Here is a 26526-nt window from a genome sequence, read left to right as displayed (position 1 = left end):
AGGAAATTTGATATGATTATTGGCCTACTGTGTCAATTCCTGTGTTTACATGCATGTTTAAAATGTAGGGAGGTTGTGCTTCGGTTGTCCAGGGCACTGGTAAGACCACATTTTGGGTACTGTGAACAGTATTGATCTCAAAGAAGGATGTAAATGCATAAGAAGCAATTCGGGGGAGGTTTACGTATGGGACCGTTGTCTTGGGAGGAAAGGTTGGACAAGCTAAGCTTCTATCCATTGGAGTTTCGAGTAAGAGGTGACTTGATTTAAACTTTTATGATCTTGAAGGGTCTTGACAGGGTGGATGTGGAGGGGTGTTAACTCTTGTGGGATAATTTAGAACTAGGGGTCACTGTTTTAAGTGAACAGCCCCTTTTATTTAGACAGAAATTAGGAGAATTTTTTTCCCCGAGTATTGAGAGTCTTTGAAACTCCATTCCTTAAAAGGCAGTGGAAGCAGAGCCTTTGAATATTTTTAAGGCAGAGGGAGATAGATTCTTGATGAGCAAGGGGCTGAAAGGTTACTGGGGTGTGCGGGAGGTTGAATGATGGAGCAAGCTCAAACGGTCACGTGGCCAACTCCTCCTAATTTGAATGTTCGCAAAAGTTTGCTTATGCAGAAAGTTTCAAACTATATACCTATTTAACAATAATATGCTACTTCATATATTTTATGGGTACACTACAAAGCATAATAATGATGTGCACTTTATAACTTAGTGTAGTTTAATGGACTATAAGAACAAACTTAAATGTTGCAACATGATCTACAGAATGGGGCCATGTGTAATTTGGTTGCAAATATGAACAATCGAAATTCGGTACTTAACCATTACATTCCTTTGATATTTAAGTGCTTTGGGGAAGGTACTATTTTCTATGATGACTGGATGTGTTATGTATTTACATGTAGAGTACCTTGCATTGTGATTCTATATAAGCTGACTTAAGAATTTGTTTTGCAGAAATTGATGGATGGCCAGATTACAGTTCGAGAATTTTTCAAACTCCTGAAAGTTCAAACCCATGCACAAAAATCTCGCCAGAGTGAGCTACAAGTTAATGTAAGAATGTAGCTACAGATATCCAAACTCTCGAATTCTTTACATTCAATAGCATACTGAAAAGCCTCCTCAAGCTGGGTATCGGCATGAAAATGCCAACCAATGAGATGGGTTTTTTTCGTGTGTGTATTTTAAATCTTTTAAATGTATTTTTGCGTACTTTGACTTGTGGCTGTCCCTTTTTAAATGCATCACAGTACATAAGTTTGAAATTCAGCTGCAGCTTAAATTGACAAATATATTGCAAGATTTCTACAGTTCTGTTATTTCCAAGGTTTGAAAGAGTAGCCAAGTTGCTTGCCTGAAATGTAAACATCCGTCTTGTGGTTTTCCATTAGCTAGTGAGGGCTGAAATTGAGCATTATCTGTGTGCCCAACTTTTTAATAAACAATAAAAATGAAATCTAGATGTTTGGATTGCTAATCAGACAAATGAAAATCGACAATAGGTGCACAGATTTCTAAATAACGTACTTTGTGTAAAATCTTGGAATTGTTACAGCATAGGAGACCATTCGTCCCAAAGTGTCATACTGATTTTCTGCAAGAGCAACTCGACTCGTCTTACTCCCACACCCTTCCCACATAGCCCTGCATTTCCTCTAATATTTTTGGCCAATCCAATAGTCTTTATAAAACCACGATTATGCTGCCTTCGCCATGCTCAGACCACTTGCTGCGTTTATATAGCATGGAAGTGCTACTGGCAACGTAGCTGTACCACTTGGGCACTGGCAGTACTGGGGTGGCAGTGCCGAAGTGCCAGCTGGGCAGTGCCAAGGTGCCCGCATTCCAGGGGGAGGGCCATGGGGCCACCATGCACCTATCCCTGACCACCCAGGGGCCTCCGATGGTCCCGGAGTCTGCCGGGTAGAGTTATACCTGGTTCATGTTCTTGTGGACCAGTACAAAGAACAAAGAAAATTACAGCACAGGAACAGTCCCTTCGGCCCTCCCAGCCTGCGCTGATCCAGATCCTTTATCTAAACCTGTCTCCTATTTTCCAAGGTCTACTTCCCTCTGTTGCCGCCCGTTCATATACCTGTCTAGATGCCTCTTAAATGATGCTATCGTGCCCGCCTCTACCACCTCCGCTGGTAAAGCGTTCCAGGCACCCACCACCCTCTGCGCAAAAAACTTTCCACGCACATCTCCCTTAAACTTTCCCCCTCTCACCTTGAAATCGTGACCCCTTGTAACTGACACCCCCACTCTTGGGAAAAGCTTGTTGCTATCCACCCTGTCCATACCTTTCATAATTTTGTAGACCTCAATCAGGTCCCCCCCTCAACCTCCGTCTTTCCAACGAAAACAATCCTAATCTACTCAACCTTTCTTCATAGCTAGCACCCTCCATACCAGGCAACATCCTGGTGAACCTCCTCTGCACCCTCTCCAAAGTATCCACATCCTTCTGGTAATGTGGCGACCAGAACTGCACGCAGTATTCTAAATGTGGCCGAACCAAAGTCCTATACAACTGTAACATGACCTGCCAACTCTTGTACTCGATACCCCGTCCGATGAAGGCAAGTATGCTGTATGCCTTCTTGACCACTCTATCAACCTGCGTTGCCACCTTCAGGGTACAATGGACCTGAACTCCCAGATCTCTCTGCACATCAATTTTCCCCAAGACCCTTCCATTGACCATATAGTCCGTTCTTGAATTTGATCTTCCAAAATGCATCACCTCGCATTTGCCTGGATTGAACTCCATCTGCCATTTCTCTGCCCAACTCTCCAATCTATCTATATTTTGTTGTATTCTCTGACAGTCCTCCTCGCTATCTGCAACTCCACCAATCTTAGTATCGTCTGCAAACTTGCTAATCAGACCACCTATACCTTCCTCCAGGTCATTTATGTAGATCACAAACATCAGTGGTCCGAGCACGGATCCCTGTGGAACACCACTAGTCACCCTTCTCCATTTTGAGACACTCCCTTCCACCACTACTCTCTGTCTCCTGTTACCCAGCCAGTTCTTTATCCATCTAGCTAGTACACCCTGAACCCCATACGACTTCACTTTTTCCATCAACCTGCCATGGGAAACCTTATCAAACGCCTTACTAAAGTCCATGTATATGACATCTACAGCCCTTCTCTCATCAATTAACTTTGTCACTTCCTCAAAGAATTCTATTAGGTTTGTAAGGCATGACTTTCCCTGCACAAAACCATGCTGCTATCACTGATAAGTCTATTTGCTTCCATATGTGAATAGATCCTATCCCTCAGTATCTTCTCCAACAGTGTGCCTACCACTGACGTCAAGCTCACAGGTCTATAATTCCCTGGATTATCCCTGCTACCCTTCTTAAACAAAGGGACAACATTAACAATTCTCCAGTCCTCCGGGACCTCACCCATGTTCAAGGATGCTGCAAAGATATCTGTTAAGGCCCCAGCTATTTCGACCCTCGCTTCCCTCAGTAACCTGGGATAGATCCCATCCGGTCCTGGAGACTTGTCCACCTTAATGTCTTTTAGAATACCCAAAACTTCCACCTTCCGTATGACAAATTGACCGAGAGTATTTAAACATCCATCCCTAGCCTCAACATCCGTCTTGTCCCCCTCCTTTGTGAATACCGATGCAAAGTACTCATTAAGAATCTCACCCATTTCCTTTGACTCCACGCATAAGTTCCCTCTTTTGTCTTTGAGTGGGCCAATCCTTTCTCTAGTTACCCTCTTGCTCCTTACATACGAATAAAATGCTTTGGGATTTTCCTTAACCCTGTTAGCCAAAGATATTTCATGACCCCTTTTAGCCCTCTTTATTGCACGTTTGAGATTTGTCCTACTTTCCCGATATTCCTCCAAAGCTTCATCAGTTTTGAGTTGCTTCGATCCTATGTATGCTTCCTTTTTCATCTTAGCTAGTCTCACAATTTCACCCGTCATCCATGGTTCCCTAATCTTGCCATTTCTATCTTTCATTTTCACAGGAACATGTCTGTCCTGCACTCTAATCAACCTTTCCTTAAAAGACTTCCACATTTCAAATGTGGATTTACCCTTAAACAGCTGCTCCCAATCCACATTCCCTAGCTCCTGCCGAATTTTGTTGTACTCTGCCTTTCCCCAATTTAGTACTCTTCCTTTCGGACCCCTCTTGTCCTTGTCCATGAGTATTCTAAAACTTACGGAATTGTGATCGCTATTCCCAAAGTAATCACCGACTGAAACATCAACCACCTGGCCGGGATCATTCCCCAATACCAGGTCCAGTATGGCCCCTTCCCGACTTGGACTATTTACGTACTGCTCTAAAAAACTCTCCTGGATGCTCCTTACAAACTCTGCTCCATCTACGCCTCCAACACTACACAAATCCCATTCAATGTTGGGGAAGTTAAAATCTCCCATCACAACCACCCTATTGCTCCTACATTTTCCTATAATCTGTCTGCATATTTGTACCTCTACTTCATGCTCGCTTTTGGGAGGCCTGTAGTAAAGTCCCAAAAATGTTACTGCATCCTTCCTATTTCTCAGCTCCACCCATATTGCCTCAGTGCTCGAATCCTCCATCGTGCCCTCCTTAATCACAGCTGTGATATCATCTTTGATGAGTAATGCAACTCCTCCACCCCTTCTACCTCCCTCTCTATCCCTCCTGAAGCATCTATACCCTGGGATATTCAGTTGCCAGTCCTGCCCTTCCCTCAACCAAGTCTCAGTAATACCAATAGCATCATATTCCCAGGTACTGATCCAAGCCCCTAAGTTCATCTGCCTTACCTGCTACACTTCTCGCATTAAAACAAATGCACCTCAGACCACCTTTGCGTTCATCATCTCTTCCCTGTCTACTCTTCCCCTTAGTCACATTGAGTTTATTGTCTCGTACCTTACTGGCTTTAGTTGCTACTTCTTTACTGACCTCTAACTTCCTAATCTGGTTCCCATCCTCCCGCCACATTAGTTTAAAATCTCCCCAACAGTGTTAGCAAAAGCACCCCTGAGGACATTGGTTCCAGTCCTGCCCAGGTGTAGACCATCCGGTTTGTAATGGTCCCACCGCCCCCAGAACCGGTTCCAATGTCCCAAAAGTCTGAACCCCTCCCTCCTGCACCATCTCTCAAGCCACGTATTCATTCTGACTATTCTTTAATTTCTACTCTGACTGTCCCGTGGCACTGGTAGCAATCCTGAGATTACTACCTTTTGAGGTCCTACTTTTTAACTTATCTCCTAACTCCCTAAATTCTGATTGTAGGACCTCATCCCTTTTTTTTACCTATATCGTTGGTGCCTATATGCACCATGACAACTGGCTGTTCACCCTCCCCCTTCAGTATGTCCTGCAGCCGATCGGAGACATCCCTGACCCGAGCACCCGGGAGGCAACATACCATTCGGGAGTCTCGTTTTCGACCACAGAAACGCTTGTCTACTCCCCTTACAATTGAATCCCCTATGACTATAGCCCTGCCAGTCTTTTTCCCGCCCTTCTGTGCAGCAGAGCTAGCCACGGTGCCATGAGCCTGGCTACTACTGCTTTCCCCTGGTGAGTCATCTCCCCCAACAGTATCCAAAACGGTATACCTGTTTTGGAGGGAGATGACCGCAGGGGACACCTGCACTGCCTTCCTGCTCTTTCTCTGCCTTTTGGTCACCCATTCCCTGTCTCCGTCACCAATCCTAATCTGCGGTGTGACGAACTCACTGAACGTGCTATCCACGACCTCCTCAGCATCGCGGATGCTCCAAAGTGAGTCCATCCGCAGCTCCAGAGCCGTCATGCGGTCTAACAGGAGCTGCAGCTGGACACACTTCCCGCACACGAAGACGTCAGGGGCATCGGCCGCGTCCCTGAACTCCCACATTGCGCACGAGGAGCATAACACGTGTCTGGGATCTCCTGCCATTTTTACCCTTTACCTTAACTGATTACAAATATAGTATCAAATAATTAATAAGTGAAATGAATAAAGATTTTACTTACCAATCACAATACTCACCAACACACGAAGGGTTAAATTTCTCCCAGCAACTGCTAATTGGAGCACTTTCCTTGCCAGCCGATCAGGTCACTGCTTTGCTGTGATGTCACCCTTCAAGGTAAGTTTTTTAAAAGATAAACTTACCTTCCCGACAACCACGGTTGTTTTTTTTTTGGTTAGAGGAGGGGGTAGGGAGGGAAACACTGAGGAAGTGTTTCAGGTTTAATTGTCAATTGACAACAGCCTCTTCACAAACCACCTTCAAATTAGGCTGACCACACTGCACCTATGCAAATCTCCCCAGAACAGCCAATCAGTAGCTCTGCTCCCCTCTGCTGGATGCTTGCTTGCACTCGAACTCCTCGGGTCTCTTTCGCAGGTACACCTTCAAATTAGACTGACCGCATTGCATGTATGCAAATCTCCCCGGAACAGCCAATCAGTAGCTCTGCTCTGCTGCCCTCTGCTGGATGATTGCTTGCACTCGAACACCTCGGGTCTCTTTCGCAGGTACACCTTCAAATTAGGCTGACGCACTGCACGTATGCAAATCTTCCCGGAACAGCCAATCGGTAGCTCTGCTCTGCTGCCCTCTGCTGGATGCTTGCTTGCACTCGAACTCCTCGGGTCTCAGTACTGGTTGGCACCTGGCTCTAGCCTCCCTGAGGAGGCCAGAAGATCAAAGGAGGACAGTAGATCCCAGGTAGGTAGGCCTTAAGTAGGTTTAAGATCTACTTTAGCGAGTGCTGTTTGGTCTCGCCCCTTTTGGGCGGAGTTCCGATTTTGACACCCCACGAGACTTGGGTATATCTCACAAGGCGTGGAGGCTGCCAGGAGGCCCATAGGAGGCTTCACTGGGATGTTGAGGCCACATTGTGCTCTCGCTTGAGCGCAACGGAGCCACTCAATCGTGCCCTTCGTGTCCATTGTTCCCATGTGCAAACCTGGTGATTTCTTGATGTACAGCAGCACTGATTGGGATCAAGTATTTCAAAGCAGTAACCAGTTTGTTGCAGCTTCTAGATGATGCTCCAAACTCTCCTCAAATTGTATTTGTAAAATATTTTATTAAGGGCACAAAATTGTATAATATATTACATTTCCACGTCATGTCAGATTCAAGAAAACTGGGCTTTTTTTTTAAAGAAACCTAATGGACAACCTAATGATTAGTCTTGTATTAATAACAATTACTGTTGGAGAAAGTGTACTTGCATGACATTCTTAATTCATTTATTGAAATTACAGGTAGACCTGTTATCACCAGTGTTACACAGCTCACAAACATCACAATCCAAGATTGGAAAATGTAAAGCTATAATTTTATTGTTGGATCTCTTTGCAGTTTAAATGGAAATAAGTATCTTTGTGTCTTTTACAACCTCAAGCTGTCCCAAAGAGCTTTACAACCAATGAAGTGGCCGGTTTAGCACAGTTGGCTGGACAGCTAGTTCTTGATACAGAGCGAGGCCAACAGTGCAGGTTCAATTTCCAGATCATGCAGGCCAGCCTTTTGAATCATGTCCCTCGCCTAAGGTGTGGTGATCCTCAGATTAAATCACCATAAATCAGCTCTCCCCCTCAAAGGGGAAAGCAGCCTTTTCAACCTTATCCCTCGCCTGAGGTGTGGTGATTCTCAGGTTAAATTACCACCAGTCAGTTTTCTTTCTCCCTCTCTTTCCCCCACCCCCACAGGGGGAAGCAGCCTATGTCACATGGGACTATGGCGACTTTACTTTTACTTACTTATTAAGTGTACAATTCAGGAGCATAGCAGCCAATTTACACATAGCAGAATTCCATAATCAGCAATGAAATAAATGACCAAATAATCTGTTTTGGATGTTGGTTGAGGTGTAAATGTTTGCTAGGAATTCAGATGAGATCCCTATGTTTTCTTTATTTGAACTGTGTTGTGATCTTGTTCAGATCCACCCTGAGCAATCTGCCATCTCTTCCGAGTGATGGCACTTTTGATCATGCATCACTCCCTCAGTACTGGATTAGAATATCTGCCAAGACTGACGTCTCTGGAGTTCCTCTTGAACCACAACCTTCTGATTCTGAGATGAGATGGAGATAAAATGCAGACCATTATACCTGATCCAGAGAGAGAATGTCTAAGGCATGGAGAAAATGACCGAATATGAATTCTTCAATCGAATGTGGCATTGTTTCTTTGAGCTGATATCGCTTTTAGACAGACTGGAGTGTCCTTGTGTCAAATCAGTAGAATGAACCATTACCCCTTTTAACTGTTTTACTAATACCTCTATCAATTTTGTGAAACAATTGTGATTCAGGACACTTTATTACTGCTGTGTTTTGTTCATGTTTTGGTCAGGTTGAATTGGACAAGTCTTCAGCCTTTGAAAATTGGCTGGCAGTGAAGTTTATTCACCGACCGAAACGAGAAGTCTATGAAGAGGACAGCAGTGCTCTCTTTGCAGCCATAGCTGAGTAAGATCTTCAATGTTTACATCAGATAATGGCTCTCAACTGCAGTAAATGATTGATATATAATTTTTACTTTCTTCGGAAGTGTGGAATTAACTTTATCTGATAACTTGCTAGTTACCAGGGAAACATCTAATTGCTAAAAACTATTGAAATGCCCATGGGCAGCATGATAGCACAGTGGTTAGCACATCACTTCACAGATCCAGGGTCCCAAGTTCAATTCTTGGCTTGGGTCACTGTCTGTGCGGAGTCTGCACGTTCTCCCAGTGTCTGCGTGGGTTTCCTCCGGTTGCTCTGGTTTCCTCCCACAGTCCAAAGATGTGCAGGTTAGGTGGATTGGCCATGCTAAATTGTCCTTGGTGTCCAAAATTGCCATTAGTGTTGGGTGGGGTTATTGGGTTATGGGAATAGGGTGGAGGTGTGGGCTTAAGTAGGGTGCTCTTTCCAAGGGCCGGTGAAGACTCGATGGGCTGAATGGCCTCCTTCTGCACTGTAGATTCTATGATTACACCACAAGATCTTACACCCATATCTGCGACGGTTTCCTCCGGGTGCTCTAGTTTCCACCCACAGTCCAGAAATAATAATAATTATTATTAGATGTGCAGGTTAGGTGGATTGGTCATTCTAAATTCCGCTTAGTGGGGTTACTTGGTTACTGGGATAAAGGGGATAGGGTGGAGGCGTGGGGCTTAAGTAGGTTGCTCTTTCCAAGGGCTGGTGCAGACTCGATGGGCTGAATGGCCTCCTGCACTGTAAATTCTATGAAGATGAAGAATATTTTATTTGACCTGTTTCCTGCTGGTCACTGGATTTAAGGGATAATTAAAAGTTGAATAATCTTTTTAAAGTACCCAATTCACTTTTTTCCAATTAAGGGACAATTTAGCGTGACCAATCTACCAATTCTGCACATTTTGGGTTGTGGGGTGAAACATGGGGAGAATGTGCAAACTCCACATGGATAATGATCCAGGCCCCCCGTCCCCACTCCTGCTGACGGTCATTTTTCCTTAAAGAAGCCGATGAACGGCTGCCATCTCTGAGTGAACTCCTGAAGGCGAACTGAATCTTCTCTATCCTAAGAAGCCCTGTCACTGACCCACACCCCTGCCTTTGGAGGCTCCAAGTCCCTCCATCCCATCAAAATCCGTCTCCAGGCCACCAGGGAGGCAAAGGCCAAAATGTCGGCCTGAACTGGATCAGGCTGAGCCTGGCTCACGACGAGGATGCATTGACTCTCCTCTGAGCCTTCTCCCATAGCCGGACTTCCAACTCTTCCTCCCACCTCTTCACCTCCCCGATTGGGACCCCTTCCCACTCCATCAGTTACTTTAAATATTTCCGAGACCCTCCCCTCTCCAACCACTGTTCTAGACATCACCTTATGCTGTAGTCCCCTTAGAGGGAGGCAAGGGAAGCTTGGAACTTGCCTCCGGACAAAATCCCGTACCTGCAGGTACCGGAATCCATTCCCACCCGGTAACTCAAACTCTTCCTTTAGCTCCTCCAGGCTTGGGAAACCCTCAATGAAGAGATCCCCAAATCTCTAAATCCCTGCCCGCTGCCACCTCCTAATGCCCCTGTCCACCCCCTGTGGAGCAAACCTGTGATTATCACAGATACTGACTCCCCCTTCCAGTCTCGTGTTGCCTCCACTGCCTCCACACTCTCAGGGCCGCCACTACTACTGGGCTTGTGGAGTAACAAGCCGGTGAGAACGGCAGAGGTGCCGTTAACAGAGCCTTCAGACTCGTGCCCTTGCAAGGTGTCGCCTCCACTCGTTCCCGCACCGACCTCTCCCCCACTACCCATTTCCTCATCATCAAAATACTGGCCGCCTTGTAATAGTTAATAAAGTTCAGAAGGGCCGCCTCACTGAGCCCCCGCTCAAGAAGGACCTTCTTCACCCTCTGGGCTAAGTTCCCAGCCCATATAAAACCCGAGATCGCCGCGTTCATCTTCCTTAAAAAATACCTTGGGATGAAGATTGGGCGACACTGAAATACAAATAACAATCTCGGGAGGATTGTCATCGTCACAGTTTGTACCCTCCCCGCCAATGATAGCGGGAGCACGCCCCACCTACAGAAGTCCCCTTTCATTTGCTCAATCACCCTGCCCAAATTTAGTTTATGAAGCTGACCCCAGTCCCTTGCCACTTGAATCCCCAGCTACCTAAAACTCCTTCCCATTACTTTGAACGGCACCTCCCTCAGTCTGCTCTCCTGCCCCCTTGCCTGGATCGCAAAAATCTCACTCGTTTTTAACTGGCTAAATTCCTCCAGTAATCCCATAATTCCTGCGATTTTTCTTTTTTTTTTTTTTCTTCTTTTTTTCCCTCAACAGGGGAAAAAGTTGTATAAAGGAGTAAATCATCCGCATGGAGTGAGACCATATGTTCCACTCCCCCTCTCTCTATACCCAGCCAAATGCTTGATGCTCTTGGCGCCTTTGCCAAAGGCTCTATGGCCAGAGCAAACAGTAGAGGGGAGAGTGAACACCCCTGCTGTGCTCCCCCTGCACAGACTAAAATACTCTGATCAAACCCAGTTGGTCCTTGCATTCGCCACTGGTGCCTGATATAGCAACTGGACCCAATCCACAAATCCTTGCCTGAACCCAAACCTTCCCAGGGCATCCCACAGGTACTTCCACTCCACCCAATCAAAGGCCTTTTCTGCATCCATAGCCACCACCACCTCGACCTCACTCCCCTCCGCAGGCATTATTGTTACATTTAGGAGCCGCCTAATGTTGGACATCAGGTGTCGTCCCTTCAGAAATCCAGTCTGGTCCTCCCCTATTACCCCCAGATCACAATTCTCTGTGTGCATGGCCAAGATCTTTGCCAGCAATTTTGCATCCACATTTAACATGGAGATCGGCCTATATGACCCACAACTCTCCAGATCCTTATCCCGCTTCAAAATAAGGGGCATCTATGCCTGTGATGATGTTGGGGGGGAGCACCCCCAGCTCCTGGATTCATTAAACCTTTACCGCAAGCGGCCCCAACAGCCTGGAAAATATTTTGTAAAACTCAACTGGGTATCCATCAGGTCCCAGCGTCTTACCTGATTGCATCGCTTCCCAATCCCGTCTATAACCTCCCCCAGCCCAATTGGGGCTCCCAAACTCTCCACCAACTCCTCATCTATCCCCGGAAACTCCAGCCCCCCCAGAAATTGCTTCATACCCTCTTGTCCAGCTGGGGGTTCCGATTTATACGGTCCGTTATAAAATTCCTGAAACATATTATTTTCCCCCGCCAGATCCAAAACCAAAACTCTCTTACTTTCCCAATCTCTCTCGCCGCCTCCTGTTTCTTCAGCTGATGTGCCAGCATCCTGCTGGCTTTCTCCCCATACTCATAGACCACCCCCTTTACCCTCCTAAGTTGCCCCTCTGCCTTATCTGTGGACAGTAGCCCAAATTCCACCTCCAACAGTCGATCAAACTCGGGTTCTTCAACATCTACCCCACATACACACCAGGATCCGAACCTTCGATTCCCTCCAGCAGACCCACAAACCGGGTGTTCTGCCTCCGAGGACGATTTTCCAGGTCCTCCACTTTCTCCTGCAGTCTCTTCTGCTGGCCACGCAGCATCCCAATCTCTGCTGCCATTGAGGCGGACTGTTCCTCCTGTGGTCAGCCTAATTTAAAGGTGGTTTGTGGAGAGGCTGTTGTCAAGTGACAGTTAAACCCAAAACACTTCATCAGTGTTTCCCACCCTACCACCTCCTCTAACCAAAAAAAACCACGGTCGTTGGGAAGCGGGAGCAGGGGCCTGCCGTGAAGGTGAGTGAGTGCCTTTAAATTTGCTTACCTTTCAGCGGGAGCAGGGTTTGAGGGAATATCAGGTAAGCTCTTCCTTTCTTTTTCTTTTTCTTCTTTTTTTTTTAAATCTAGAGGGGGATGTCAGGGAAGGCAGTACAATGCTCCTCCTGCAGAATGTTTGAGGTGAGGGACGCCGTCAGTGTCCCTGCTGATTTCATCTGTGGGAAGTGCACCCAACTCCAGCTCCTCAAAAACCATGTTAGGGACCTGGAGCTTGAGCTGGATGAACTTCGGATCATTCGGTAGGCAGAGGGGGTCATAGATAGAAGCTTCAGGGAGGTAGTTACGCCAAAGAATAAAGATAGATGGGTGACGGTGAGAGGGGCTGGGGGAAAGCAGTTAGTACAGGGATCCCCTGTGGTCATTCCCCTTAGTAACAAGTATACCGTTTTGGATACATGTGGGGGGGGGGGGGGGGGGGGGGGGGGACGACGACTTACCAGGGGTAAGCCATGGGGTACGGGACTCTGGTACGGAGTCTGTCCCTGTTGCTCAGAAGGGAAGGGGGGAAAGGAGTAGAACATTAGTAATTGGGGACTCAATAGTCAGGGGCACAGATAGGAGATTTTGTGGGAGCGAGAGAGACTCACGTTTGGTATGTTGCCTCCCAGGTGCAAGGGTACGTGATGTCTCGGATCGTGTTTTCCGGGTCCTTAAGGGGGAGGGGGAGCAGCCCCAAGTCGTAGTCCACATTGGCACTAACGACATAGGTAGGAAAGGGGACAAGGATGTCAGGCAGGCCTTTAGGGAGCTAGGATGGAAGCTCAGAGCGAGAACAAACAGAGTTGTTATCTCTGGGTTGTTGCCCATGCCACGTGATAGTGAGACGAGGAATAGGGAGAGAGAGCAATTTTAAACGTGGCTACAGGGATGGTGCAGGCGGGAGGGATTTAGATTTCTGGATAACTGGGGCTCTTTCTGGGGAAGGTGGGACCTCTATAGACAGGATGGTCTACATCTGAACCTGAGGGGCACCAATATCCTGGGGGGGAGATTTGTTAGTGCTCTTTGGGGGGGTTTAAACTAATTCAGCAGGGGCATGGGAACCTGGATTGTAGTTTTGGGGTACGGGAGATTGAGTGTATAGAGGTCAGGAGCACAGATTTGACTTCGCAGGAGGGTGCCAGTGTTCAGGTAGGTGGTTTGACGTGTGTCTACTTCAATGCCAGGAGTATACGAAATAAGGTAGGGGAACTGGCAGCATGGGTTGGTACCTGGGACTTCGATGTTGTGGCCATTTCAGAGATGGATAGAACAGGGACAGGAATGGTTGTTGCAGGTTCCGGGGTTTAGGTGTTTTAGTAAGCTCAGGGAAGGGGGCAAAAGAGGGGGAGGTGTGGCGCTGCTAGTCAAGGACAGTATTACGGTGGCGGAAAGGATGCTAGATGGGGACTCTTCTTCCGAGGTAGTATGGGCTGAGGTTAGAAACAGGAAAGGAGAGGTCACCCTGTTGGGAGTTTTCTATAGAGGAAAGGATGGCGAAGATGATTCTGGAAAAGAGCGAAAGTAACAGGGTAGTTGTTATGGGAGACTTTAACTTTCCAAATATTGACTGGAAAAGATATAGTTTGAGTACATTAGATGGGTCGTTCTTTGTACAATGTGTGCAGGAGGGTTTCCTGACACAATATGTTGACAGGCCAACAAGAATCCTAGGATAAATCCCATCAGGCCCTGGGGACTTATCTATTTTCACCTTGTCCAGAATTGGCGAGGCCACATTGGATTTGGTTTTGGGTAATGAACCAGGCCAGGTGTTAGATCTGGAGGTAGGTGAGCACTTTGGAGACAGTGACCACAATTCGGTGACCTTTACATTAGTGATGGAAAGGGATAAGTATACCCCGCAGGGCAAGAGTTATAGCTGGGGGAAGGGCAATTATGATGCCATTAGACATGACTTAGGATGTGTAGGTTGGAGAAGTAGGCTGCAAGGGTTGGGCACACTGGATATGTGGAGCTTGTTCAAGGAACAGCTATTGCGTGTTCTTGATAAGTACGTACCAGTCAGGCAGGGATGAAGGGGTAGAGCGAGGGAACCGTGGTTTACCAAAGAAGTGGAATCTCTTGTTAAGAGGAAGAAGGAGGCCTATGTGAAGATGAGGCGTGAAGTTTCAGTTGGGGCGCTTGATAGTTACAAGGAAGCGAGGAAGGATCTAAAGAGAGAGCTAAGACGAGCAAGGAGGGGACATGAGAAGTCTTTGGCAGGTAGGATCAAGGAAAACCCAAAAGCTTTCTATAGGTATGTCAGGAATAAAAGAATGACTAGGGTAAGAGTAGGGCCAGTCAAGGACAGTGGTGGGAAGTTGTGTGTGGAGGCTGAGGAGATAAGCGAGATACTAAATGAATACTTTTTGTCAGTATTCACTCAGGAAAAAGATAATATTGTGGAGGAGAATGCTGAGACCCAGGCTATTGGAATAGATGGCATTGAGGTGCGTAGGGAAGAAGTGTTGGCAATTCTGGACAAGGTGAAAATAGATAAGTCCCCGGGGCCTGATGGTATTTATCCTAGGATTCTCTGGGAAGCCAGGGAAGAGATGCTGAGCCTTTGGCTTTGATTTTTAGGTCATCATTGGCTACAGGAATAGTGCCAGAGGACTGGAGGATAGCAAATGTGGTCCCTTTGTTCAAGAAGGGGAGTAGAGATAACCCCGGTAACTATAGGCTGGTGACCCTCGTGTCTGTTGTGGGTAAAGTCTTGGAGAGGATTATAAGAGATACGATTTATAATCATCTGGATAGGAATAATATGATTAGGGATAGTCAGCATGGTTTTGTGAAGGGTAGGTCATGCCTCACAAACCTTATTGAGTTCTTTGAGAAGGTGACTGAACAGGTAGACGAGGGTAGAGCAGTTGATGTGGTGTATATGGATTTCAGTAAAGCGTTTGATAAGGTTCCCCACGGTCGGCTATTGCAGAAAATACGGAGGCTGGGGATTGAGGGTGATTTAGAGATGTGGATCAGAAATTGGCTAGTTGAAAGAAGACAGAGGGTGGTGGTTGATGGCAAATGTTCATCCTGGAGTTCAGTTCCTAGTGGTGTACCACAAGGATCTGTTCTGGGGCCGTTGCTGTTTGTCATTTTTATAAATGACCTAGAGGAGGGCACAGAAGGTTGGGTGAGTAAATTTGCAGACGACACTAAAGTCGGTGGGGTTGTAGACAGTGTGGAAGGATGTTGCAGGTTACAGAGGGACATAGATAAGCTGCAGAGCTGGGCTGAGAGGTGGCAAATGGAGTTTAATGTAGAGAAGTGTGAGGTGATTCACTTTGGAAAGAATAACAGGAATGCGGACTATTTGGCTAATGGTAAAATTCTTGGTAGTGTGGATGAGCAGGGGGATCTCGGTGTCCATGTACATAGATCCCTGAAAGTTGCCACCCAGGTTGATAGGGTTGTGAAGAAGGCCTATGGTGTGTTGGCCTTTATTGGTAGAGGGATTGAGTTCCGGAGCCATGAGGTCATGTTGCAGCAGTACAAAACTCTGGTACGGCCGCATTTGGAGTATTACGTACAGTTCTGGTCGCCTCATTATAGGAAGGACGTGGAAGCTTTGGAACGGGTGCAGAGGAGATTTACCAGGATGTTGCCTGGTATGGAGGGAAAATCTTATGAGGAAAGGCTGATGGACTTGAGGTTGTTTTCGTTAGAGAGAAGAAGGTTAAGAGGTGACTTAATAGAGGCATACAAAATGATCAGAGGGTTAGATAGGGTGGACAGTGAGAGCCTTCTCCCGCGGATGGAGGTGGCTAGCACGAGGGGACATAGCCTTAAATTGAGGGGTAATAGATATAGGACAGACGTCAGAGGTAGGTTTTTTACGCAATGAGTGGTGAGGCCGTGGAATGCCCTACCTGCAACAGTAGTGCACTCGCCAACATTGAGCGCATTTAAAAGTTTATTGGATAAGCATATGGATGATAATGGCATAGTGTAGGTTAGATGGCCTTTAGTTTTTGACTTCCCATGTCGGTGCAACATCGTGGGCCGAAGGGCCTGTACTGCGCTGTATCGTTCTATGTTCTATGCTCCCCCAACCTCTGGATCACCTGCCCCTGAGCTGCCGGTCTCGTCACCACATGGTCAACCGCCACCTTGATCGAGTCCACCACCCGGGCCAGGTCCTCCACTGTTGGGTGAACTTCTCATTTAAGAAGCTCGCCAACTGGTCCATCGATTACTGAGATGACGGGGTCCAACCCTGTTCGTCCGCCATCTCCACACGCATTGTCCGCTCCTCGCTTGCCACCACCACCTAGTTTGTTCTTTTCTGATTACTTCTGGGTCGCAGCTCCATAAACTAGGGGTCCCTTTCTTCTGTTCTTGCTTCTACACCTTTCCTCTAATAATTCCAGCAACAATCTGGTATAACGGCTACAAAAAGACCACCATGAGCGGGAGCTGCCAAATGTGCGACCGCTCACTCAATGATCGCCACCGGAAGCCCCGATCAACTTTTTTTTTGAATAGTGATTGCATCTGAGAATGAGAATTTGGGCCTCCAAAATGACACAGGGTAGAATATTCCAAGGAGGGGCTTGCCTAAACTCTAGAATTGGCTCCCTAAACATCTCTGACTCTCCATTTCTCTTTGTCGTCCAAGTTACTAAAAAAACTATTGTTTTGCTTAAACTTTTAAAATCATCTTTCATGATTTGAAAATGGCTTCAGATATTTTGCTGCATTAAAGTTGCTACATGAATGCAGATTATTTGTTTGTGGCCCACACCCTGAAAGGACTGGTTTGAGAATATGCAAACTCATTTCATGTTGGGCACTTGCAGCCAGGAAGAAGGGACCTTTGCCTTGCTAGCTTGAGCTGGCTTCAAGTCCAGTACCCAGAAGAGGACTACTTTGGTCCGCTGTGGACACCTTGATTCCATTGGGTGTCGCAACAATATAAAACATAACTGGTTATGTGGCATGCCACACAAGCGAGTGTGACTCTTTAACTAAAACAACTATCTACTGTAATCTCATTCCCCTGATTGGGAGAACAACTGAAGAATATCTCATCAAAGCTCATTAACCCTAACAAGTTGGATGTAGTGGTGCATTCTGAAGAAGCTAGAACTTTGTGATAAAAGCATTTTAACAATGGATCTGTCAGATGCAGCTGTGCCGAAGGTTTAGCATTCAGCATTCAGCAAGAAGAACAAATTTAGTGATTATTTTTTTTTAAGAAAGCACAATTTCAAATTTTAAAATGATCAAATTTCAAATGAGCATTTGTATGGGGGAGAATGAGGGGGGGGGGGGAAATAATCTGATTAATGCTAAGGGGAGAGTATCCAATGACTTTAATATTCTCATTTTCCTTTATCTTTAAAGGCTAAAGGAGCAGTTATTAGATCTTGATAAACTCCTGTCAGAGGTAAACCTTCCTCTGTGGAAAGGTGTGATGCAAATGACAGAAGAGGAGGTAAGAAATTAATCCATTGTCTGTGTGGGCCTATGTTCAGTTATTTATTTTTTTTCCAATTAAAGTTTGTAATTGCTGTGTGGTAGTAATGTTTCTTCCATTCTGAAGAAGGTAACTAGTGTTGAAGTCCATTTTTCTGGTGACCTCTATTTTGTAGATTTGATAATCAGTACCCATAACTGACCCAAATTAGATTAATGGTATTCACCATGTTTTTTTCTGCAATTTAAAATGCATTTGTTTCTTTCACTTTGTTAAATTAGCAATCTCTATTATATATTAAAAAGCATGCTGATCTGAAGTTTAATGGAAGTAGATGAAACTTGGAAGAATTTAATTGGTTTACTGTAAAATCATCTCCCAGTTGCAACAGTTTCGTTCTTGCCTGAATGCCAAGAAAACTACTTTTGTGAAAAGAACCAAAGTGATCTGCCATGAACAAAAGGTTAAACTGTATTCCGCACAGTTGAATATGTTGAAGGTAAGTTTGCTTTACAGAACTCTGTTTCTGCAACACTGGTACAAGGATCTGGGAATGCGGAGTAAAGTTTGATTCTCAGATCCTTTTGAGCAGAATGTCTCTTGATCTCAAACTCTTCTTCATAAATTAGATTTTCTGTCCAACAATTAAATCTAGCACACAGATTTGCTAGATTGGCAAGTTGGATTTCAAGGCACAGATGTTAAGCAATAGTTTAGGCTTCCGTAAATCATATTCTCTAAAGAAATATCATTCCTGATCTAATAAGTATTAATTGGTGTATGCTGATTGTTTTGCTTTGTAGCAATTTGTATAAAATTTTTAAGTTGGCTCCATTGGACTTCATTTAATGGCCATAAGTTATTCAGCTATGCGTGCAGTATTTAAATTTATTATGGAAATGAGAAAAGTAATGTATTTTGTCTGACCCTCATCTAACATATGATATTATTTTCTTCACTATTTTTTTTTTCAAGATACTTGGATCTTTAGTTTAGCATATTTGAGCCCCATGCTATTATCATGGATCTAGCGCCTTGGAGTGTAGGACAGCATCTTATAATTCTGCCAAAAGTTGTTCTAGATGTAACTTGTAAGGCAGCAAAGTGGAACAGCATTTGCACTTTTACTGAAAATTCCTATTTCTTGTAAAATTGCTGTTTTTAGCAGATCAGTTGTCAAAAGTCAAAATGTAGGCAGCTTATCTGATTTTAATTGTTGGCACCATTTTGGTGCAAACCTATCCCATATGAGCAAACAATAATGAGCAAAGTGTGGTTACCTACCTCAGATTTCATGACTCTTTAAATCGTACAGTCTATCCTAATTTTTCTCTTTTTTTTTTATTGCTCTATATTTCTCCTTATTAAATCCAATATTTTACACCACCTGGTCCTGGTACTGCTTTTGTGGCCATTTTCTCACGTAAGCCTTAACTTCCATCAGGTTATTGAAATGCCAGAGGTGAATTTACTGTCCTCACTCCATGTATACTACTCTTGCTTCATTTGGTGAATGGGAGTGGAAACCACCAATGTTCATTTCTCTAACTTGTATTCTCTTTCTAATTTGGGACTGTTGTAGAGCCTTGATCACCACCCTGACTGAGATCAGAAAGGTCATCACCAGAAATTGAACCCAAGGCCTTGTCTGTGTGGCTCAACCTTTGAGCCACTGAAAAGATCTTGTTACTATTTTCCACTGTGATTTGAAGTGCTTTTCAATTTCTTTTTAACCAATTATTCCTTTGTTGTGTGATCATGACTGTCATACATGCTGTTGTTAGCAAATAGTCCCCAATTAACCCTGATATCGATGCAGTCTTTAACAACCTCTTCCGAGGCTTGTAGGTTTTTAAAAAAAAATAATTTACTGGATGTGGGCGTTGCTGGTTAGACCAGCATTTATTGCCCATCCCTAGTTCCCCTTCAGAAGGTGGTGGTCAGTTGCCTTCTTGAACCGCTGCAGTCCTTGAAGTGTAGGTACACCCACAGTCCGGTTAATGAGGGAGTTCCAGTATGTTGACCCAGCGACTGAAGGAACGGTGATATATTTCCAAGTGAGTGTGGTGTATGACTTGGGAGGGAAACCTCCAGGTGGTGGGGTTCCCAGGTATATGCTGCTCTTGTCCTTCTAGATGGTTGTGGGTTTGGAAGGTGCTATCGAAGGAACCTTTTGTGAGTTACTGCAGTGCATCTTGTAGATGGTACATTATGCCTGATACTGGTTGTCGGGGGGACGGAGCGCGCGGGGGGGGGGGGGGGGGGGGGGGGGTACAAAGAGGGAGAATTCAGAAAATCAAATTCACCTGGCAAGTACTTCTTTCGGAACTTGTGGGAGGAAGCCGGAGCATCCATCATTCTGTGCCTTCATTGATGATCCCTCCTCCGGGTCTCAGATTCATACAACCCATGTAGAAGGCCTCGTAAATACCTCCCTCACCTTCTTCCCTGAGCAGAAACCAACCCACCACCCGAGTCCCTAACCTGCACTACCCCCCTCACCTGCACTACCTGCACCAGGAGGCAGCCGAGAGCTAGCAGACGACTGGTCTTCTCCCCAAAAAATCCCCCTCTAGCGTCACAGCTGGCTCACCGCCTTGCCTGTTGACAATAATGCAAAATCGATTTGCAATTTCTTTCTATCCACTAATAACTCCGGTGTCGGGACGATTAAGTACTGGCACTCCTCCTTACGAACAGTGTCCATGAGCCTGTATCTCTCCACCTTCTCATATTTATCCCTATGCACCTTATAAGAGATTATCTCTTCTTTCTCTCCCCCCCACACACAACCCGTGATGGACTCTTGAGACGTAGAAGTCGGCCTAACTAACGTAGGATCCAAAACAATTGAAGTCTGTCTCCCCGGCCCCCATAATTAGCTGATGTGAATCAAGATCTGGCTGAACGCCAGCATCGTATTCATGAACTGTGTGTCATCCCAAATCGGCACATACACATTGACCAATACCACTGGCATGCCTGCCAACGACCCACTGATGATTATGTACATCCCACTCCTGGGTCTGCTAATACATTAACTACAAAAAAGCCATCCTCTTATTAATCAACATAGCACCCACCCCCCCACACACACAGTCATATCCAACTTGAGGCAATCCCATCAGTGCCTTAATTTACACCAGCCCTGGGCACACCCAAGATGGCCAATACTTCCCCCATCAAGCCAGTCCAAAAAGCAATAGTCAGCAGTCTGCCACCCCACACCACCACCCCACCCTGAGAACCAAACAAACAATCAACAAAAGAACAAAAGCCCCCTTTCAGGTCCCCAAACAGAACATAAACAAAAAGCCTGAGCCTAAGAAAACAAAAAAAAATCATCCCAATGGTAACCAGCACTGTGACAGTGGTTAGCACTGCTGCCTCACAGCTCCAGGTCTCGGATTCAATTCTTGCCTCAGGTGACTGCCTGTGTGGAGTTTGCACTTTTTTCCCACGTCTGCGTGGGTTTCCTCCGGGTGCTCCGGTTTCCTCCCACAGTCCAGAGTTGTGCAGGTTAGGTGGATTGGCCATGCTAAATTGCTCCTTAGTTTCGAAAAGGTTAGGTGGGGTTAAGGGGGTAGGGTGGAGGCATGGGTACTCCTTCCAAGAGCCAGTGCAGACCCAATGGGCCAAATGGCCTCCTTCTGCACTGTAAATTCTATGATTCTAAAGCTGCAGCATCTCCCCTTCTCCACTCCCATTAACTAGCTATACTGCTGGCAGGATGACCCCGGCACAGGATAGAAATCAGTGTCAACTAAATACTACATCAACGATCACATCGCCCCCACCACCCATACCAAACTTTAATACAGAACAATAGAGGCAAACCAGCACCCAATCCCCCCTCCCCCAAAAAGGCTCTCAGTAAAAATATACAAACCCCAACTTCACCCAGAAAAAACCCACTAACAAGCCCAGACACAAAACCAAGCCCTTCCCCAATCACAAAAAAACACAAACAATACAAATACAGATGAACTTAACAATGGATAAACAACAAACTCCATAGTCCTTAAGCAACTTAGTTCACCGGCAGGCAGTTCTTGATAAGCTCATTCGCATTCTCCGGGGCATCAAAGTAATAGTCTATCCTGAAAGCCACCTAAAGATGAGCCGGGTACACCACACCAAAGCTCACTTTGCTCTTCTAGAGTGCGGCCTCGGTCTTATTAAATACTGCACGTCTTCTCACCAGCTGTGCCCCACAATCTTGATCATTTTGATTGCATATTCTCACATCTGCAGTCTCCATGGTCCTTCGCCCACCTCTGGGCCTGCTCCTTATCCAGGTATCGATGAAACCTGACTAATTGTTCTCCAGATCTGGGCTTCTGCCTCAGCGACTGATGAGCCTGGTCTTACTTGGGAGGGGTTGGAAAGACCCCCACCCCACAAACTTTCCAAACATCTTGGACATATTTTGTGGAGTCTGAGTCCTCCGACAGCCAGATTTGGCATCTGGAGTAGCTCCCCAGATCATCAAACTCAGCCCAAAGCACTCTACACTCCTCAGCACTCTACACTCCTCAGCCAACAATGGCATCCCTGCCTCTCCTGAGACAATCCGATCACTACGGTTAGAGAACGCCACCTACACCTTCTGCATCATTGGCCCTTGTACTTCTATCCACCTATCCATCTCGTCCATGGCCGCCCGAATTGGGGCGAAAGCCCCCTCCACTGCATTCTCCAGATCCTCAGTGACCACCTCCCTCTGCTTCTTAAATTTGTATGTCAAGAAGCTAACCAACGACTTCCGGTAGCGGCTATGCGGAGCCAAGTCACACGTGCGGCAGCTACCGCTAGAAACAGACTTTTGGGCTCTTTTTAGGGCCCCCAACGGTACTTTTTCGACGAGTCCCAGTGTGGGAAGGGGACACAATATTCCCCTGGCACTGTATGGATTGGACCAGGAGTGGAGCGGTGAAAAAAGTGGAATTGGAGCAGAGAAAGGTGCGAGGGAGGAAGACCAAGATGGCGGCGGGTGGAGACCAGGCAGCGTGGGCGCAGTGGTCACAGGAGCAGCAGGAGTTTCTTCAGCGCTGCTTCACGGAGCTGAAGGCAGAGCTGCTGGAGCCGATGAAGGTGTCAATTGACAAGCTGTTTGAGACCCAGGCGGCCCAAGGGGTGGCGATCCGGGAGGTCCGGCAAAATGTCTTGGAGAATGAGGACGGGATCTTGGGCCTGGCGGTGATGGTGGAGGCGCTCCATAAGAAATGGCAGGCGAAGTTTGAGGACATGGAGAACCAGTCGAGAAGAAAGAATCTGCGGATTCTGGGTCTCCCGGAGGGGCTGGAAGGATCGGATGTGGGTGCCTACGTGGTCACCATGTTGAACACGCTGATGGGCGCGGGGGCCTTCCAGGGACCCCTGGAGCTGGAGGGGGCCCATCGAGTGCTGGCGAGGAGAACAAAGCCCAGCGAGCCGCCAGGTGCTGGTGCGGTTCCACCGGTTCGCGGACAGAGAATGTGTGTTAAGGTGGGCCAAGAAAGAGCGGAGCAGCAGGTGGGAGAATGCTGAGGTTCGGATTTATCAGGACTGGAGCGCCGAGGTGGCTAAGAAGCGGGCCGGGTACAATCTGGCTAAGGCGGTGCTGCACCGGAGAGGGGTGAAGTTCGGCATGTTGCAACCGGCGCAATTGTGGGTCACCTACAGGGACCGCCACCATTACTTCGAGACGCCGAAAATCTGGACTTGGATTGAGGCCCGAGCCGGGGGAATTCGGACTGGGCCTGGAAAGGGAGCTATGCCAGAGGGGGGTGGAAAGCGCAGGCTTCTTCCTGCACTAAGGGTGGAAAGGGGCGGGGCTGGTGCTGGAAAGCGCGGGCTTTTTCCCGCGCTGAGTGGAAGGGGGTGGGGTCGGGGGGTGGCGAGAGCCCGTTGATGGACAGGAGGGGAGATTCCCACACTGGGGGAGGGGGGGGGGGGGGGGGGGGGTCAGCGGGTGTCGGCTGACTCATGGGAGTGCAATGGGGGGAGCAATGCAGCTAGGGGGAAACCTAGCTGGGGGGGGGGGGGGGGGGCGGGGAGGGGGAACCGGGTTGCTGCTGGAATGGCCAAGGGGGAGCTGGAGTCTGTAAAGGAGGTCGGGGTGGGGGTCTGCCGCTGGGGGGAATGGGAAGTGCGGGGGGCACGGGCACGTGGCTAGCATAGAAAGGGTTATGGCTAGTCGGCGGGGGGGGGGGGGGGGGGGGGGGGGGGGGGGGGGGCGGGCGGGCAGCCCCCTGATCCGGCTGATAACCTGGAACATAAGAGGCCGGAACGGACCAGTCAAACGGGCCCGTGTGTTCGCGCACCTGAAGGGACTGAAGGCAGATCAGGTAAGGCTGAGAAAGGGGTGGGTTGGGCAGGTGTTCCATTTGGGGCTGGGTGCAAAAAACCTGGGGGGGGGGTGGCGATTTTGGTGGGGTAGTGGGTGTCGTTTGAGGCATTGAGCATTGTGGCAGACAATGGAGGTAGGTATGTGATGGTGAGTGGTAAGCTGCAGGGGGTGCAGGTGGTCTTGGTAAATGTATATGCCCCGAATTGGGACGATGCGGGGTTCATGCGGCGCATGTTGGGCCGGATCCCGGACTTGGAGACAGGGGGCTTGATAATGGGGGGGGGGGACGACTTCAACACGGTGCTGGATCCAGCATTGGATAGCTCTAGCTCTAGGTCTAGGACGGGCAGGAGGCCGGCGGCAGCCAAGGTGCTGAGGGGGTTTATTAACCAGATGGGAGGAGTAGATCCGTAGAGGTTTGCAAGTCCGGGGGCCAGGGAATTCTCATTCTTCTCCCATGTTCATAAGGCCTACTCTCGGATTTACTTTTTTGTAATGCGTAGGGCGCTGATTCCGAGGGTGGAGGACGCGGGGTATTCGGCGATGGCCATCTCTGACCATGCCCCGCATTGGGTGGACCTCGAGCTGGGGGAGGAGAGGGACCAGCGCCCGCTGTGGCGCTTGGAGGTGGGGTTGTTGGCGAATGAGGAGGTGAGTGGGCGGGTCCGGGGATGTATAGAGAGATACCTGGAGGCCAATGATAACGGGGAGGTGCAGGTATGGGTGGTCTGGGAGGCGCTGAAGGCGGTGGTCAGGGGAGAGCTGATCTCTATCAGGGCACGCAAAGAGGGGAAGGAGAGGAGAGAGAGGGAGAGGCTAGTGGGGGAGATGGTAAGGGTGGATAGGAGGTACTCGGAGGCCCCTGAGGAGGGATTACTTGAGGAGTGGCGTAGCCCCTTCAGGCCGAGTTTGACCTGTTGACCACCAGGAAGGCGGAGGTGCAGTGGAGGAAGGCGCAAGGGATGGTGTACGAGTACGGAGAGAAGGCTAGCCGGATGCTGGCACACCAGCTTCGGAAGTGTGAGACAGTGAGGGAGATCGGGGGAGGGAGGGGGAGCACGGTGCAAAGTGCGGTGGGTATTAATGGGGTCTTCAGGGACTTCTACGAGGGACTATCAGTCTGAGCCCCCATCGGAGGAGGGGGGGATGGGTCGCTTTCTGGACCGGCTGAGGTTCCCGAGGGTAGAGGAGGGGCAGGTGGCGGGGCTGGGGGCGCCGGTTGGGTTGGAGGAACTGGTCAAAGGACTAGGGAGTATGCAGGCGGGGAAGGCACCGTGGCCAGATGGGTTCCCGGTGGAATCTGTAGGAAGTACGTGGACCTGTTGGGCCCGCTGCTGGTAAGGACTTTCAACAAAGCAAGGGAGGGGGGGTTCTGCCCCCGATGTGTAGGGCGCTGATTTCTCTAATTCTGAAGCGGGACAAGGACCCCTTACAGTATGGGTCGTATAGGCCGATTTCACTCCTTAATGTAGATGCGAAACTACTAGCAAAGATATTGGCCATGTGGATCGAGTAGTGTTCCGGGGGTCATACACGAGGATCAGATGGATTCTGTGAAAGGGAGGCAGTTGAATATCAATGTACGTTGGCTCCTGAATATAATTATGATGCTGGAGGAGGAGGCGGAGATAGTGGCGGCTATGGACGCGGAGAAGGCCTTTGATAGGGTGGAGTGGGGGTACCTGTGGGAGGTGTTTAGGAGATTTGGGTTCGGGGAGGGGTTCGTCAGCTGGGTGAGGCTGCTGTACGAGGCCCCGGTGGCGAGTGTGGCCACGAACAGGAGGAGGTCGGAATATTTCCGGCTATACCGGGGAACGAGACAGGGGTGCCCTCTATCCCCCCTGCTCTTTGCGCTGGCGATTGAGCTCTGGCCATGGCTTTGAGGGAGTCTAGGAACTGGAGAGGGTTGGTGAGGGGGGGGGGGGGGGGGGAGGAGGAGAGAGAGGCGGAGAAGGAACACCGAGTATTGTTCTATGCAGACGATCTGCTATTGTATGTGGTGGACCCGGTGGGGGGAATGCCGGAGGTGATGAGGATCCTTAGGGAGTTTGTGAATTTCTCCGGTGCTCATATTTTCCTCCATTTAGCATTGGTAATCTGGTGAGTATGCATTGCATTCACTCCAAGGCCAATATATTCATATATTTAAAATAATTTCAGGGCCATGGAATTTTGTGCTGCATATCTCATTTTGTAACAAATTGAAGTCCTGCTTGCTGTCATTTTAGGAACAGCGAAAGTTGAGGAACGAATATGAGAATTCTTTGGATGATATGCTACACAAAATGGATGACTGTCTTGCATCGCTAGATCTTGGTAAGTGAATAGACACTTGTTAATATTTTCTATCAACTCTACCCCCCCCCACCCCATCCCTCTCCGCTCCCACTTCAGCAGTACACACTGTACATACTACAACCCCCCCTCGGCCTCCACAGTTGATTATCCTCTCTTCAGTAT

At 47.8% G+C, this 26526-nt stretch overlaps 1 protein-coding gene across 2 annotated transcripts in view; it reads left to right on the top strand.

The window, feature by feature from the left end:
* The window catches only part of knl1 (kinetochore scaffold 1), a 169122-nt gene that overhangs the window by 92183 nt on the left and 50413 nt on the right, over nt 1-26526 (top strand). For both annotated transcript variants that reach the window (XM_038783552.1, XM_038783561.1), the window contains 5 exons: nt 966-1064; nt 8367-8482; nt 17663-17753; nt 18118-18234; nt 26295-26382. In XM_038783552.1, the coding sequence (XP_038639480.1) occupies nt 966-1064; nt 8367-8482; nt 17663-17753; nt 18118-18234; nt 26295-26382 (511 nt within the window). The remainder of the gene's footprint in view (nt 1-965; nt 1065-8366; nt 8483-17662; nt 17754-18117; nt 18235-26294; nt 26383-26526) is intronic.

This window comes from Scyliorhinus canicula, chromosome 2 (genome assembly GCF_902713615.1).
Source record: "Scyliorhinus canicula chromosome 2, sScyCan1.1, whole genome shotgun sequence".
Classification (NCBI taxonomy): Eukaryota; Metazoa; Chordata; class Chondrichthyes; order Carcharhiniformes; family Scyliorhinidae; genus Scyliorhinus; species Scyliorhinus canicula.
Note: the sequence above shows the minus strand (reverse complement) of the source record. Positions and strands in the feature narration are given on the sequence as shown.